This window comes from Meles meles, chromosome X (genome assembly GCF_922984935.1).
Source record: "Meles meles chromosome X, mMelMel3.1 paternal haplotype, whole genome shotgun sequence".
Lineage (NCBI taxonomy): Eukaryota > Metazoa > Chordata > Mammalia > Carnivora > Mustelidae > Meles > Meles meles.
In genome coordinates, this window is record NC_060087.1 from 36,751,384 (window position 1) to 36,765,055 (window position 13,672).

The following is a 13,672-nucleotide window of genomic DNA, read 5'->3' on the forward strand; positions in this document are numbered from 1 at the left end:
GTTCATCTTACTGGGTCTTTCGTCATTGGGTTTGTTTTTCTTCTCTCCCTTCCCTTCCCCCTCTGTCACTGATGATCCTTTTGTCTTGGCTTAGAATATGTCCATATGTGTGTTTAGAAATACACTGACCGTACACATTTTTCATGCTTCTCCATGGAAGTTACTATTCTTCTCTATTCATTTAGTGTAGATCCATTCTCCTTCGGTGTTAATGTTGTTACACATGCAATGCTAAAACAGAACAGAGAAGACTATTTAGAATGAACTACAAATGTATATTTCATTAGCATGGTTTCAACTTGGGATGTTTTTAAACACCTGAGGGAGCAAAATACCATCTTTATTTTTTCACCTTTTTAGTTTCAATATATATGTTTTTTATTTGAGATAAAATTGACACATTATATTAGTTTCAGGTACACAACATAATGATTGTTATTTGTATCTGTTGTGAAATGATCACCCCATCCATCACCACATGCCGTTACAAATTTCTTTTTTTTTGTGATGAGAACTTTGAAGATTAACCGATGGCAACTTCCAAGCATGTAGTATATAGTATTATTATTAACTATAGTCACCATGGTGTACTTTACATCCTCGGGACTTACTTATTTTATAAATGGAATTTTGTGCCTTTTAATCACCCTCACCCATTTTGTCCATCCCCTGCCTCTGGTAACCACCAGTCTGTTCTCTGTACCTATGAGATCAGTTTTTTTAATTTAGTTGTTTTTTAGATACCACATACAAATGAAATCCTATAGTATTTGTCTTTCCCTAAATTTATTTCACTTAGCATAGTACCCTCTGGGCCTGTCCATGTTGTGGCAATATAGTATCAATATATTGTTTCTGTCTTCAAAAGTCTGACCTGTTCACAGCAGTTCATATTTTTTTAATATATTTTTCTGCCGACCATGGACTGTTTACTGTGTCATTCAGTTATTCAGACTTTTCCATTAAGTACTCCAAAATGTAAAAGTAGTTGGAGGAGAGAGAGCCTGTTGTTTTTTTCTTTGGGTTTTTGTTTTTTCTGCTCATTCCCCATATGCTTCACAGCCTTCCCTCTTACCAGGCCTACAGAGGGTTCAGCCTTAAAACATTTCCTCAGCCCCCAGAGTTCTCCACATAGTTTGAAGACCACCAGTATAATTAGATGAGTGATAAAGATCTATAGAACTGGAGTGGAGTGGAGTGTAGCTCTTTGTCCTAAACTGTATTTCATGCATATTTTGTTTCTTTTTAAGTAATTTAAATTCCTCCTTCAGTGTCTTATAACTTGGTTCCAAGGTGTTGATTTGCAGGGTTAGTACTGGTCAAAGCATATTTTATTCTTAGTAGTATGTGCCTTCCATTCTTAAATTACTTTATTCAAAGACTTGAGATTTATGTTTTACTACTTTCTATGGTCTGTTTTTTTTTCCACTTAATTTTACTTGATTTACTTGAATATCAAATATAACTTCAAATTATTACCGAGTAATGCATTGAAAATAACCAAGGGTGTGGTTTGAGTTGAAGTGTCCAGCTAAAATATTTCATGAAAGTTGTTTATACTTGAATCTTTTGAACCTAGGTTGTGATTCAAAGTAATGACGATATTGCCAGCAGAGCTATAGATCTTCTTAAAGAAATATATACAAACCTTGGTCCGAGGCTACAGGTCAATCAGGTAAGGACTGACATTCACTAAAACTTCCACAGATTAGAATTCTGACTAAAGAACTCTTCAGTGATAAGAATTTTTTTCTTCAGTTCTGAATTAACTAAATTGTTCTGTTTCAACTCCTGTTAAAAATACACCTAAAAGAGGAATGCCTGAGTGGCTCAGTCAGTTGAACATCTTACTCTTGATTTCAGGTCAGACCTTGACTTCAGGGTTGTGACTTTTAAAAATATATCTATCGGGGTGCCTGGGTGGCTCAGTGGGTTAAAGCCTCTGCCTTCAGCTCAGGTCATGATCCCAGGGTCCTGGAATCTAGCCCTGTATCGGGCTCTCTGCTCAGCGAGGAGCCTGCTACCCCTTCTCTCTCTCTCTGCGTGCCTCTCTGCCTTCTTGTGATCTCTGCCTGTCAAATAAATAAATAAAATCTTTAAAAATACATATATATATCTCTTGTCGAAAATATTTAGTCTCTCCATTATACAAAATGCTGTCTAAATTAATCTTGTCTTGATAATTACGTGAGGTGATTATTTTGAGTATAATTGTAGCATGAATTTTAAATGAATTTCTTCTCTTGATTCTGCCACCTACTCCAAAGTCCATTTTTTAAATATCTAGTTCATACTTCTTAACATACATAACTCTAGCTTCCTTTGACAAAACGTAATATGTTTTATTATCAGTATAGACCTTGGTTAAATAACTTGGCTGTCTTTAAATATAATTAGTTGTTGCCATCTTTAATTGAATTAATGTTTTTATATGTATTTTTTTTGTTTTTACATTTTAAAGCATCTTTGGACTGTCTTTATTTGGCCCATTATTTGTAGGTGGTAATCCATGAAGACTTTATTCAGTCTTGCTTTGATCGTTTGAAAGCCTCTTATGACACACTATGTGTTTTGGATGGTGACAAAGACAGTATTAATTGTGCAAGGCAGGAGGCTGTTCGAATGGTTCGTGTATTAACTGTGTTAAGGGAGTACATAAATGAATGTGACAGTGATTATCACGAAGAAAGAACAATTCTACCTATGTCAAGGTTTGTGAATAACTGATCTTCTAATTAACTATGTTGTATTTTCCTAGACCTTTTTTTCCAGGATCTAGTTTTTGTTTGTTTGTTGTTGTTTTGATAGGGCATTAAGTCTAGTTTCCTCTTGGCATTTTTTGTTGTTGCTCTTGCCTTGACTTCCGTACCTGTTAAGTGTTGCTAAGGGTAATATGAAGTTGAAGTGTTTTGATGCCATTGATTTATACAGTTAATTGCATAGTAAGATTGGAGAATAATTGGAAAATCTCTTAAAGACTGCTTTTGACAGGTAACTGATACAGCAGGAAATACTTCAAAATTGTCTACTAACATTTCTTTTAAGGTCTCACCATTGAGTAATTCAAAGAGTATAATTTAGATACGTTTGTAGAATGAATGCAATCAGTATTTTAACAGTGTTCTCACTGCTAACCATGAAATTATATAAAGTTGCTTCTTGAATATATTTTTATTTGTTATATCTTACCTGTGAGAAGATGTTATCAGGGGCACCTCGGTGGCTCAGTCAGTTAAGCATCTGTCTATGGCTCAGGTCATGATCTCCCGGTCCTGAGATAAAGCCCCATTTTGACCTCCCTGCTCAACCGGGAGTCTGCTTCTCCCTTTGGCACCCCCCCCCCCGACCTTGCTCTCTGTCACTTGCTTGCTCACTCTCTTATCTCAAATAAATTTTTGAAAAAAAATTTTGTTAATATTCTCAAGCTAGTTTATTTTTCACATTTAAAAATAGTCATAGGGGGACACCTGTGTGGCTCAGTCAGTTAAGTGGCTGCCTTTGGCTCAGGTCATGATCTAAAATAAGTCTAATTTTCTTCATGCATAAGTACAAGAATAAGAGTGGAAAATGATTGTTGTATTTTCAAGATCACTTAAAATATTTTTAATTCAAAGGCAATAAATTTATTTTCAAGATCCTAAAAATAATATCCTTAGCTCACTTTTCTCTTGTTAAATAAAAAAATATTCGATATTAAGTTCATAGAAGATAAGAAATTCCGCTGATTAGAATGTTTTTTCCTTTTTCTTTCTTTTTCCCCCAGAGCTTTCCGTGGTAAACACCTCTCTTTTATAGTTCGATTTCCAAACCAGGGCAGACAAGTTGATGACTTGGACGTATGGTCTCATACAAATGATACGATCGGTTCAGTAAGACGATATATTCTCAATCGTATTAAAGCCAATGTAGCTCATACAAAAATTGAGCTCTTTGTGGGCGGTGAACTGATAGATCCTGCAGATGACAGAAAGTTGATTGGACAATTAAACTTGAAAGATAAATCAGTAAGTATCTGTAATTACTAAACTTTTCAAGGTCAAACCTGCGGCACCCAGGTGGCTCAGTGTGTTAAGCTATCTGCCTTTGGCTCAGGTCATGATCTCAGGGTCCTAAGTTCAAGCCCTCTGTCAACTCCCTGCTTAACGGGAAGCCTGCTGGGAAGTCTGCTTCTCCTCCCTCTCCCTCTCCCTGCTGCTCACCTGCTTGTACTTTCTATCTCTGTCAAATAAATGAATAAAATGTTGGGGGTTTTTTGTTTGTTTGTTTGGTTTTGGTTTTTTTTTTTTAAAGGGAATAAAAGTCAAACCTGAGACTATTTTTCATTTCACTAGTTAACATTTTATTCAGTAAATGTTAATTGAGCATTTGTTATTTGTGAGGCTCTTTATTAGGTATTTGGATTGTAACAGTAAGACTGGTATTATGGTACTTAAAATATAGTAGAAGTTTTGTGAAAACAACTATTTGGTTGTTAGGCGGCACCTACAAATGGTATTTCTGGAAGTGTTGCCTCTAGTTTGTTTTTTGGTATGTTACTAACTTCTGTTTTAAATATTTTTTTCTTGTCTTTGATACTAACTTAGTATATTATTTTCAGCTAATTACAGCCAAACTTACACAAATAAGTTCCAATATGCCTTCAAGCCCTGATAGTTCTTCTGATTCCTCAACTGGGTCTCCTGGAAACCATGGTAATCATTACAGTGATGGTCCCAATCCAGAAGTGGAAAGCTGTTTACCTGGGGTGGTAAGTAGATGGTTTGAGCTACTATATGCAAGGCATTAAGAGACTAAGGAAATACAGTTTGAGAATAAAGAATGAAGAAATCGAGTTTGACCTCATATTGACCACCTGCCCCTCATTCCTCCCACCCAGTCCCTGGATGAAGTAGAAAATTCATGTATATATTTTAACTCCCCCAAAACTTAACTACTTACAGCTTAGTGTTGACCAGAAGCCTTACTAATAACACAACCAGTTGATGAACACATATTTTGTATATTATATGTATACTTATATTTTTACTGTATTACATGGTATGTATAATATACTGTATTTTTATAATAAAGCTACAGAAAAGAAAATGTTAAAATCATAAGGAAGAGAAAATACATTTATAGTACTGTCTTGTATTTGTGGGAAAATGTGTGTAAGTGAATCTGTGCAGTTCAAACTCATGTTGTTGAAGGGCCGGCTATATTTAAAATAGGGGGTTTTTTGGTTTTTCCTTGAGAAGTTTACATTTAATATGGCAGAATACCATATAACTATATAGTTAACCATCAACTTCAGAATAGATCTGAAAGGTGATCATATTTTGGTTGAAATTTAAAACATTTCCCTCTAGGTACAATATGGTTAGGTTTATATAAAATGAATCTGTTACGCAGCTGAATTAAAACTCTTGACTATATAAACTTGGAAAAATAGCACTGTATCTTGATTCATACCACAGAAGTGAATCCTTTCTTCACAACTGTTTCTGTAGGATGTGCAGTCTTTCTCAAGTTGTCCTTAACATATCTTGTACCTAAAGAAACAGTGATCCCCCCCCCCCACCTTAACCTCTCCTTCCACCCCTCCCCAAAAGAATTTTAATGGCTATGATAATAACCAGCCACTCTGGCGTCAGAAGAATGGGCTCCTTACAACAGTTGGATTAGGAATTTAACTGTTAGCAGGCATGACAGCTTTTGGCATATATAGAGTCTAACTTATATGTATGAGAGAAATAATTAAACGAAATAATAAAAGAGCTGCCTCACAGAAATTAGATGGAGATAGCTTGAGTAATATATTCGGTCTGTATCATGAAGGCTTTCTACAGGTGGGATGATGGGTAAGGGAGGCGATTTTAGAGAGAGTAGCAATGACAGAAGCAGAAGTGTAGAAATTACTTACTTAGCTGTTTTGGCGGGGGGGCATGTAACTTATAGTTAAGTATGTTGTATATTTTGTATTCTAGATAATGTCACTGCATCCCAGATACATCTCTTTCCTTTGGCAAGTTGCAGACTTAGGCAGCAGCCTAAATATGCCTCCTCTTAGAGATGGAGCAAGAGTACTTATGAAGCTTATGCCACCAGGTAAGTTTTTTATATCTGTAATGTTCATTAAATACACGCTGGACCATAAGAGGGTATATTAACAAATTCTCTATCTAGATGGAATATACTTTGTTATGTAGACCACATCAGGAGTTGGCAAACTACAGCTCACTGGCCAAATTCAGCCCACTACCTGACTTTGTATAGCCCAGGAACCAAGGATGGCTTTTACATTCTTAAATGGGGAGAGGGGGTGAATCGAGAGAATATTTTGTGCCTCATGAAAATTACATGAATATTTTTTTAAGATTTTATTTATTTGACAGATCACAAGTAGGCAGAGAGGCAGGCAGAGAGAGAGAGGAAGGAAAGCAGGCTCCCTGCTGAGCAGAGAGCCCTGTGGGGGGCTTGATCCCAGAATCCTGGGATCATGACCTCAGCCGAAGGCAGAGGCTTTAACCCACTGAGCCACCCAGGCGCCCCTGAAATTTTTATTTTAGTGTCCTAAACTTTTATTAGTGTGCAGTCATGCCCATTCATTTACATACTAACTGTGACTGGTTTTGTTTTAAAATAGCAGAGCTCAGTGGTTGGGGCCAACACCCTATGGCCTGTAAAGTCTTAAACATTTACTGTCTGACCTCTCTCTGCACTGTATTATGGGCCATGTGTCATCTTTGGCACTTTTCCTCTTTTATTCCTTAGAAACAACCACTTCAACGTTCAGCATTTTCTTTTTTTTTTTTTTTTTTAAAGATTTTATTTATTTATTTGACAGAGAGAGATCACAAGTAGACAGAGAGGCAGGCAGAGAGAGGGGGAAGCAGGCTCCCTGCCGAGCAGAGAGCCCAATGTGGGACTCGATCCCAGGACCCTGAGATCATGACCTGAGCGAAGGCAGCAGCTTAAACCACTGAGCCACCCAGGCGCCCCCGTTCAGCATTTTCTTATATGTGTCTATACCATTATATCTGTAAATAAACCTTGTCCAACTGTGTCTTTGTCAATTTTAGATACCTACTGAGTTTCTATCATGGGATGAAAACTTAAGTCTTATTCTCAAATTCTCCCCATTTTTGGTTAAATTCTTTTTTTTTTTTTTAAGATTTTACTTATTTATTTGACAGAAATCACAAGCAGTGAGAGAGGAGGAAGCAGGCTCCCCGCTGAGCAGAGAGCCCGATGTGGGGCTCCATCCCAGGACCCTGGGATCATGACCTGACCCGAAGGCAGGGGCTTTAACCCACTGAGCCACCCAGGCGCCCCCCATTTTTGCTTAAATTCTTATCTAAAATTGACACTAAAATGTAAATTTACATTTCAAGAGTGTGTGAAAAGTAGTTTGCCTGGATTACTGACAACTTTTTTTTTACTGGGTATAATAATGTCTCCTTTTCATTTTCTTAGTTTTCTGTACACCTTAAAGATTCATCCCATGTATCTTCTAATAAATTCTCAAAATAATTTTCCATTATTATTTGTATTATATAATCTGTCAGATTTCACAGTTTTCTGGAGCTTTTCTTCCTCTTCCTCTCATCTGTTTGTTCTTCGCCTGCTGCACAGCTACTGTTGTAGGACTTCTTTCTTCACCTTTTCCATAGCAGAGTCCCTGTTCTCAGGTTCTTACGTCTTGGGCCTTTCTTGAAATTTTTTCTCCCCTCCTCCCACGAGGATGTCCTCCTTACCCTGCTTGGGCTGTAATACCCTAGTCTGGGCAGCCCTTTCACATAGAGTTTAAACAGCACTAATAAAAATAATTTGACTCTTCAGAAAGAGCTTGAACAGCCCACCAGGTAGTTGAGTGTGGCTGAAGGCTGCCTTAGCAGATAATGAAAAGGCATGAGACCAGTAGAAAATGCTGACTTGGTAGTGCTAGGATAACACAGAGAGAAGTGGAGCTCTGAGACAGATGGGCTGCCATTAAAGTGGGCCCAGAACAAACACCCGCCAAGAGTCCTAAAAGGCTGGGAGTGCACCTCTCAGGATGAGCTCTGCATGTAGGTGCTCACTTTTCATTTTCCTAAGAAGTTAAAAGGGCCCCTTGCTATACAGCCGCCAGGCCAAGGGGTTTTCATTAGGTTGGTTTTGGTTTTGGTTTTCGAAAGTTGCACTTCTGCTGCTGTACTGACACCTTCTACATTATACTGACACTCTCTTATTTGCCACTTGAATATGAGCTAATTGGGGTTTTAGAAACGTCTAACAACTTAATAGACTTTACTTATTTCCCTGAAGGTTAATACTGATAGGTGCTTTATTTTCTTCTGTTTCCTGCTTGTCTCTTACTTTTGAAGAGTACCCTTTTTCCTGTTAAAAACTTATTTTCGGGACACCTGAGTAGCTCAATCAGTTGTGTGTCTGCCTCTGGCTCAGGTCATGATCCCCGGGGTCCTGGAATCGAGTTCCACATCAGGCTCCCCGCTCCGTGGGCAGTCTGCCTCTCCCTCTGCCTGCCATTTAACCCTGCTTGTGCGCTCACTTTTTCTCTGTCAAAATAAATAAACTCTTTTAAAAAATAGATAAAATAAAAACATAGTTTCTTATTAAATAATTTGAAACTTAGAGCAGTACAATCTCATTTACCCTTCCCCAGATTCAATAGTTGTTAACATTTTGCTCTATTTGTTACGTCATTCTGTGGTAAGATTTTTTTCTGACCTTTGGGGAACAAGTTGTGGATACCGTATCTTTTTATCCCTAAATACCTATTGCTTTATAGGAACAAGGACATTCTCTTCAGATTACCACAGTATTAATCAAAACCAGAAAATAGAGCATTGGGCACCTGGGTGGCTCAGTTGGTTAAGCAACTGCCTTCAGCTCAGGTCAGGATCCCCAGAGACCTGGGATGGAGTCCCACATTGGGCTTCCAGCTCCATGGGCAGTCTGCTTCTCCCTCTGACCTCCCCTCTCATGCTCGCTCTCTCTCAAATAAATAAATAAAATTTAAAAAAAAAAAAGAAAATATAGCATTGATAATTTATAGACCTTATACATAATTGCTAATTTTCCCCATAATAAACCTTAAAACAATGTTTTCTGGTTGAGAATCCAGTTCAGCTTCTTATATTGCATGATTCGTGTGGTGTCTTTTTTTTTTTTTTATATTTTATCCATTTGACAGAGATCACAAGTAGGCAGAGAGGCAGGCAGAGAGAGAGGAGGTAGCAGGCTCCCTGCGGAGCAGAGAGCCCAATGCGGGGCTCGATCCCAGGACTCTGGGATCATGACCTGAGCCGAAGGCAGAGGCTTTAACTCACTGAGTCACCCAGGTGCCCCTCGTGTGGTGTCTTTAATCTGCAACAGTTCCTCAGTCTCTCGCTGTTTGAGTTTGATGGTTTTGAAAAGCACAGATCAGTTTGTGTCTCCTTGGGTTTTGTCTGTTCCTGATGTTACATACAGATTGTACATTTCTCTCAGAATACCACTTACGTGATGCTCTTTCTCAGCATTATACCAGGAGGCATACGTCCATTTGTCCTTCATTGGTGACATTATCCCAGATCACTTAATTGATGTCTGCAGGTTTCTCCTCTGTAAAGTTACTTTTCCTTTTTTGGAGAGATGTTTTGAGACTCTGTAACTCTTTATCTCATCAGACTTTTACTTACTGGTTTAACTATTCCTTGTGATTATTGCTTGAATCAGTTTTTCCTGTAATGGTTACAAAATGGTGATTTTACTTGACTTGATCATTCTTTCTACATTTACTGGTTGGCAACCTTATTTGTGATGTGTGTTTTATATATATATATATATATATATATAGCCCAAGATGTTTAAAGCTCAACTAGTACTTTAATCCTAGCCCTGGAATCAGCCATTACTCCTTTCTGTAAGAGAGAGGGTATTTAGAAACCAGAAACTTAGTACTACTAGGGTGTCTTGTTTCCAAGCTTTTTCATTAAACTGAGGAAATAATACACATCATCTATCTATCTAATTTAAGATTTTATTTATTTAAAAGAGAGCAGGACCAGGGGAGAGGGAGAAGCATACTCCCTGCTGAGTAGGGAGCCTCATGGAAGGATTAATCCTAGGACTCTGGGATCATGACCTGAGTCAAAAGCCCAACGTACTAAGCCACCCAGGTGTCCCTATTTAGAATATTTTTAAATCCAGTTTATTTTTAGAGACTAATTTGGTTTATATGTTAGAAGTCTTGGACCTTAGTGGTTCTTTCGGCTTGGAGGATTTTTTTCCAGATGAAATAAATAATTGTGAAGATTTAGCTGCTAGAATCCTCAGTGTTAAAAAAAAAAAAAATACCACTGGGGAAAAAACCTAAATGCCCAATAATAGAGATTTAAACTCATAAAGTGACATAATGTTATTTTAATCACAAAAATAATATAGGAGATGAATATTTAATGACCTGAGAAGCTATTCACAAATGTTTGATTATAAGAAATTTATATTTTATTTAGTTACATTATATGTCACTATCCCTTCAGAATAGGGAAAACCAAGAGTTTTAATATAAACTGAAGGTTTTTTTAAGATTTTTTTCATTTTGTTTTTAAGTAATCTCTATACTCAGCGTTGTTGCTCGAACTAATAACCCTAAAGTGAAGAGCCACATGCTCCACTGAGTCAGCCAGACAGCCCACAAACTGAAGATTTTTTGATAAGATCTAGGCTATTTCCAGGCCTATAAAATTAGCTTGCCATATGGCAATTACAGTAATTTTCAGTTACCTTTATTCTTCAAAAGAAAGCTTTTAATGTTATTTAAAACCATCTTATTAAGTTTTTTTTTTTTTTTTAAGATTTAATTTATTTATTTGACAGAGAAGAGAGATAGAGAACACAAGTAAGGGGAGTGGGAGGGGGAGAAGCATCCCTCCCGCTGAGCAGGGAGTCCGATGTGGGACTCGATCCCAAGACCCTGAGATCATGACCCGAGCGGAAGGTAGACGCTCAACGACTGAGCCACCCAGGTGTCCCTATCAAGTGGTATTTTAATCGTAGCACATTTACCTTGGAAATAATTTGATGGTAATAAAGTACTTTCTAAAGTTGATTGACTATTCTTAAGTTTGAATGTTTGGTAATGCTGATTTGTATCATGTAGTTTTCATTTTCAAAGTATTTATTTTCATTGTGATTTAAAAGGAAGGTGGGGGGTGCCTGGGTGACTCAGTCGGTTAAGCATCCAGCTCTTGGTTTTGGCTCCGGTCATGAGATTGAGTTCCTGAGTTCCACATGGGGCTTTACATTCAGCATGGTGTCTGCTTGGGATTCTCCCTCTACCTCCCCCTCTCCATATAAATAAAGTCTTTAAAGAAAGAAACTGGGTGGGGCGCCTGGGTGGCTCAGTGGGTTAAAGCCTCTGCCTTTGGCTCAGGTCATGATCCCAGGGTCCTGGGATCGAGCCCCACATCGGGCTTTCTGCTCAGCAGGGAGCCTGCTTCCTCCTCTCTCTCTGCCTACTTGTGATCTCTCTGTCAAATAAATAAATAAAAATCTTAAAAAAAAAAAAAAAGGAAGAAAGAAACTGGTGTTTTAATACTGTGGGGGGGAGGATAAAAAGAAAAAAACCCTGTGCTTACTTTGAGGTAAATATTAATGACTGTAGGTTTCTCCTACTCAAAACTAGAGTGTTCCTATGAAAACTTTTGTAAGCCAAAATGGTGTAAAACCTTTAAAGAAGCAGTTACCACTAGTTAATATGGAAATTTTTTTAGAGTGTTCCCACACCCAGAAAGTAACCTCTTAGGCTTTTCTGATACCTTAGGACACATCTTACTCTAATGGATGCACAAAATAAGAAAAAGCACAGAAGCTCACAGAGGCAGCCCGAAGCTCTGGTGGCTTGATGCTGAATGTCACTCCCAGGGAAGGAGCTTTGCGGGGCCACTTTCTCTGCTTGGGGGTGCACACTGCCTCTTGAACAGCTTTCTGCAGAACAAACGCTGAATGCTATTTTTGCTTTTTGCCTCTTTTCATAAAAGCAAGAATCCTCTTTGGATTTCTTGTGGCTAATGGAAATGAGGTATTATAGGTCTTTCATAACGGTGAAGTGGTGTTAGGCGAGGTGCCTATATTCCTTCTTTTTTTCCTTCTGTGTCTTTCTTTTTACAGTTCAGTTTCTAAGGTACCACTAAGCTCCTTTAAATAAAATAGAACAGTTAATGCGTAGTGTCATGAGGGTGAACAATAGAGAAGTTGGAAGGAAGAGCTTCTAATTTTTTATCTTTTGTTATCTCAATAAGGATGACTTCCTTTTGAAGTGTACTGTATTTTTTAGGTTTCCAGTGGTTGTGGAGGCATGTTGATTTGAGGTCTCTGACTGGGTGAAGACCACCTCCTTCATGTTTGGGTTGACTGATGAAAAAGTCCTAGTTCGTAGTGATTCTTTTTTTTTTTTTTTTTTTTTTAATCCAGATCCAGCTATTTCTTGTGAAATATGAGCCTGTAACTCAAATGAATTGATAGTTATGCCATACTGAAGTAATCTTCAAAATACCAAAAGTGAAATTCTATGAATGCATGGATTATAGTGTGTTTTAGCCTGTGTCTCCTGTTTTCTTACAGATAGCACAACAATAGAAAAGTTAAGAGCTATTTGTTTAGATCACGCCAAACTTGGAGAAAGCAGCCTTAGTCCATCTCTTGACTCGCTTTTCTTTGGTCCTTCAGCCTCACAAGTGCTATACCTAACAGAGGTTGGTTTTTTCCCTTTTGAATGTATTTCATGTTCTTTGAACTTGACCTTTTTATGTGGTAATCTGAAGAACATGGATAGCACTTATAATGAAATATTTTTTAAGTGGTTAAGAATTTCTTAGCAATGATGATAGGGAAAATGGAAGTTATCTTTTTAAACCCTTTTAATACAGTCCTTTTCTTCTTCCAGGTAGTCTATGCCTTGTTAATGCCTGCTGGTGCACCTCTGGCTGATGATTCCTCTGATTTTCAATTTCACTTCTTGAAAAGTGGTGGCCTGCCTCTCGTCCTGAGCATGCTAACCAGAAATAACTTCCTACCAAATGCAGATATGGAAACTCGAAGGGGTGCTTACCTCAATGCTCTTAAAATAGCCAAACTGTTGCTAACTGCCATTGGCTATGGCCACGTTCGAGCTGTGGCAGAAGCTTGTCAGCCAGGTGTAGAAGGCGTGAATCCCATGACATCGGTAATACACTTTTTTAAAATGTCTTATTTATAGTAATAAATGGCAATTTCTTAAAGTTTGAGTTCAGAGTTGATTCAGAATGTTTCGAGTTCCTTTCCAGTGGCATCTTATTTTAGAGGTTTCTGTCTCTTAAATCTGTATGAAAAGTGAAAATGCTTTTTACTGGCTATACTTTTAATTTAAGATGACAATTCCTCCCTACGCCTTTAAACCCTGGTTGGCTTTCAGTTACTTTAAACCTGATGAAAGCTCTGTATGCATCTCTTACTAACTTGTACCTGGCAGATATATGAAGATACAGGTGGTAATAAGAAAGTTGTAATTGACTTAGCCTGTTGCCACTCTCTTCCCACCTTGATAGGCTTAACCTCCAATTCTGAGCTTATTCCAACTCTGGACTCTGTCTTTGCCTTGGTGGCATCCTTGATCCATCTCACCAAAAGTTCTCAAGACATGCTATAATTCAGTGTCTACTTATGAGAG

The 13,672-nt window shown here is 37.8% G+C and overlaps 1 protein-coding gene across 6 annotated transcripts in view; it reads left to right on the plus strand.

Moving 5' to 3' along the window:
* USP9X (ubiquitin specific peptidase 9 X-linked) overlaps window positions 1-13,672 on the plus strand; it is a 161,484-nt gene that overhangs the window by 102,247 nt on the left and 45,565 nt on the right. For 4 of the 6 annotated variants that reach the window (XM_045994871.1, XM_045994872.1, XM_045994870.1 and 1 more), the window contains 7 exons: window positions 1,580-1,675; window positions 2,500-2,711; window positions 3,764-4,004; window positions 4,598-4,747; window positions 5,967-6,087; window positions 12,565-12,719; window positions 12,911-13,189. In XM_045994871.1, the coding sequence (XP_045850827.1) occupies window positions 1,580-1,675; window positions 2,500-2,711; window positions 3,764-4,004; window positions 4,598-4,747; window positions 5,967-6,087; window positions 12,565-12,719; window positions 12,911-13,189 (1,254 nt within the window). The remainder of the gene's footprint in view (window positions 1-1,579; window positions 1,676-2,499; window positions 2,712-3,763; window positions 4,005-4,597; window positions 4,748-5,966; window positions 6,088-12,564; window positions 12,720-12,910; window positions 13,190-13,672) is intronic. The other 2 variants (XM_045994875.1, XM_045994876.1) reach the window with 1 other exon arrangement.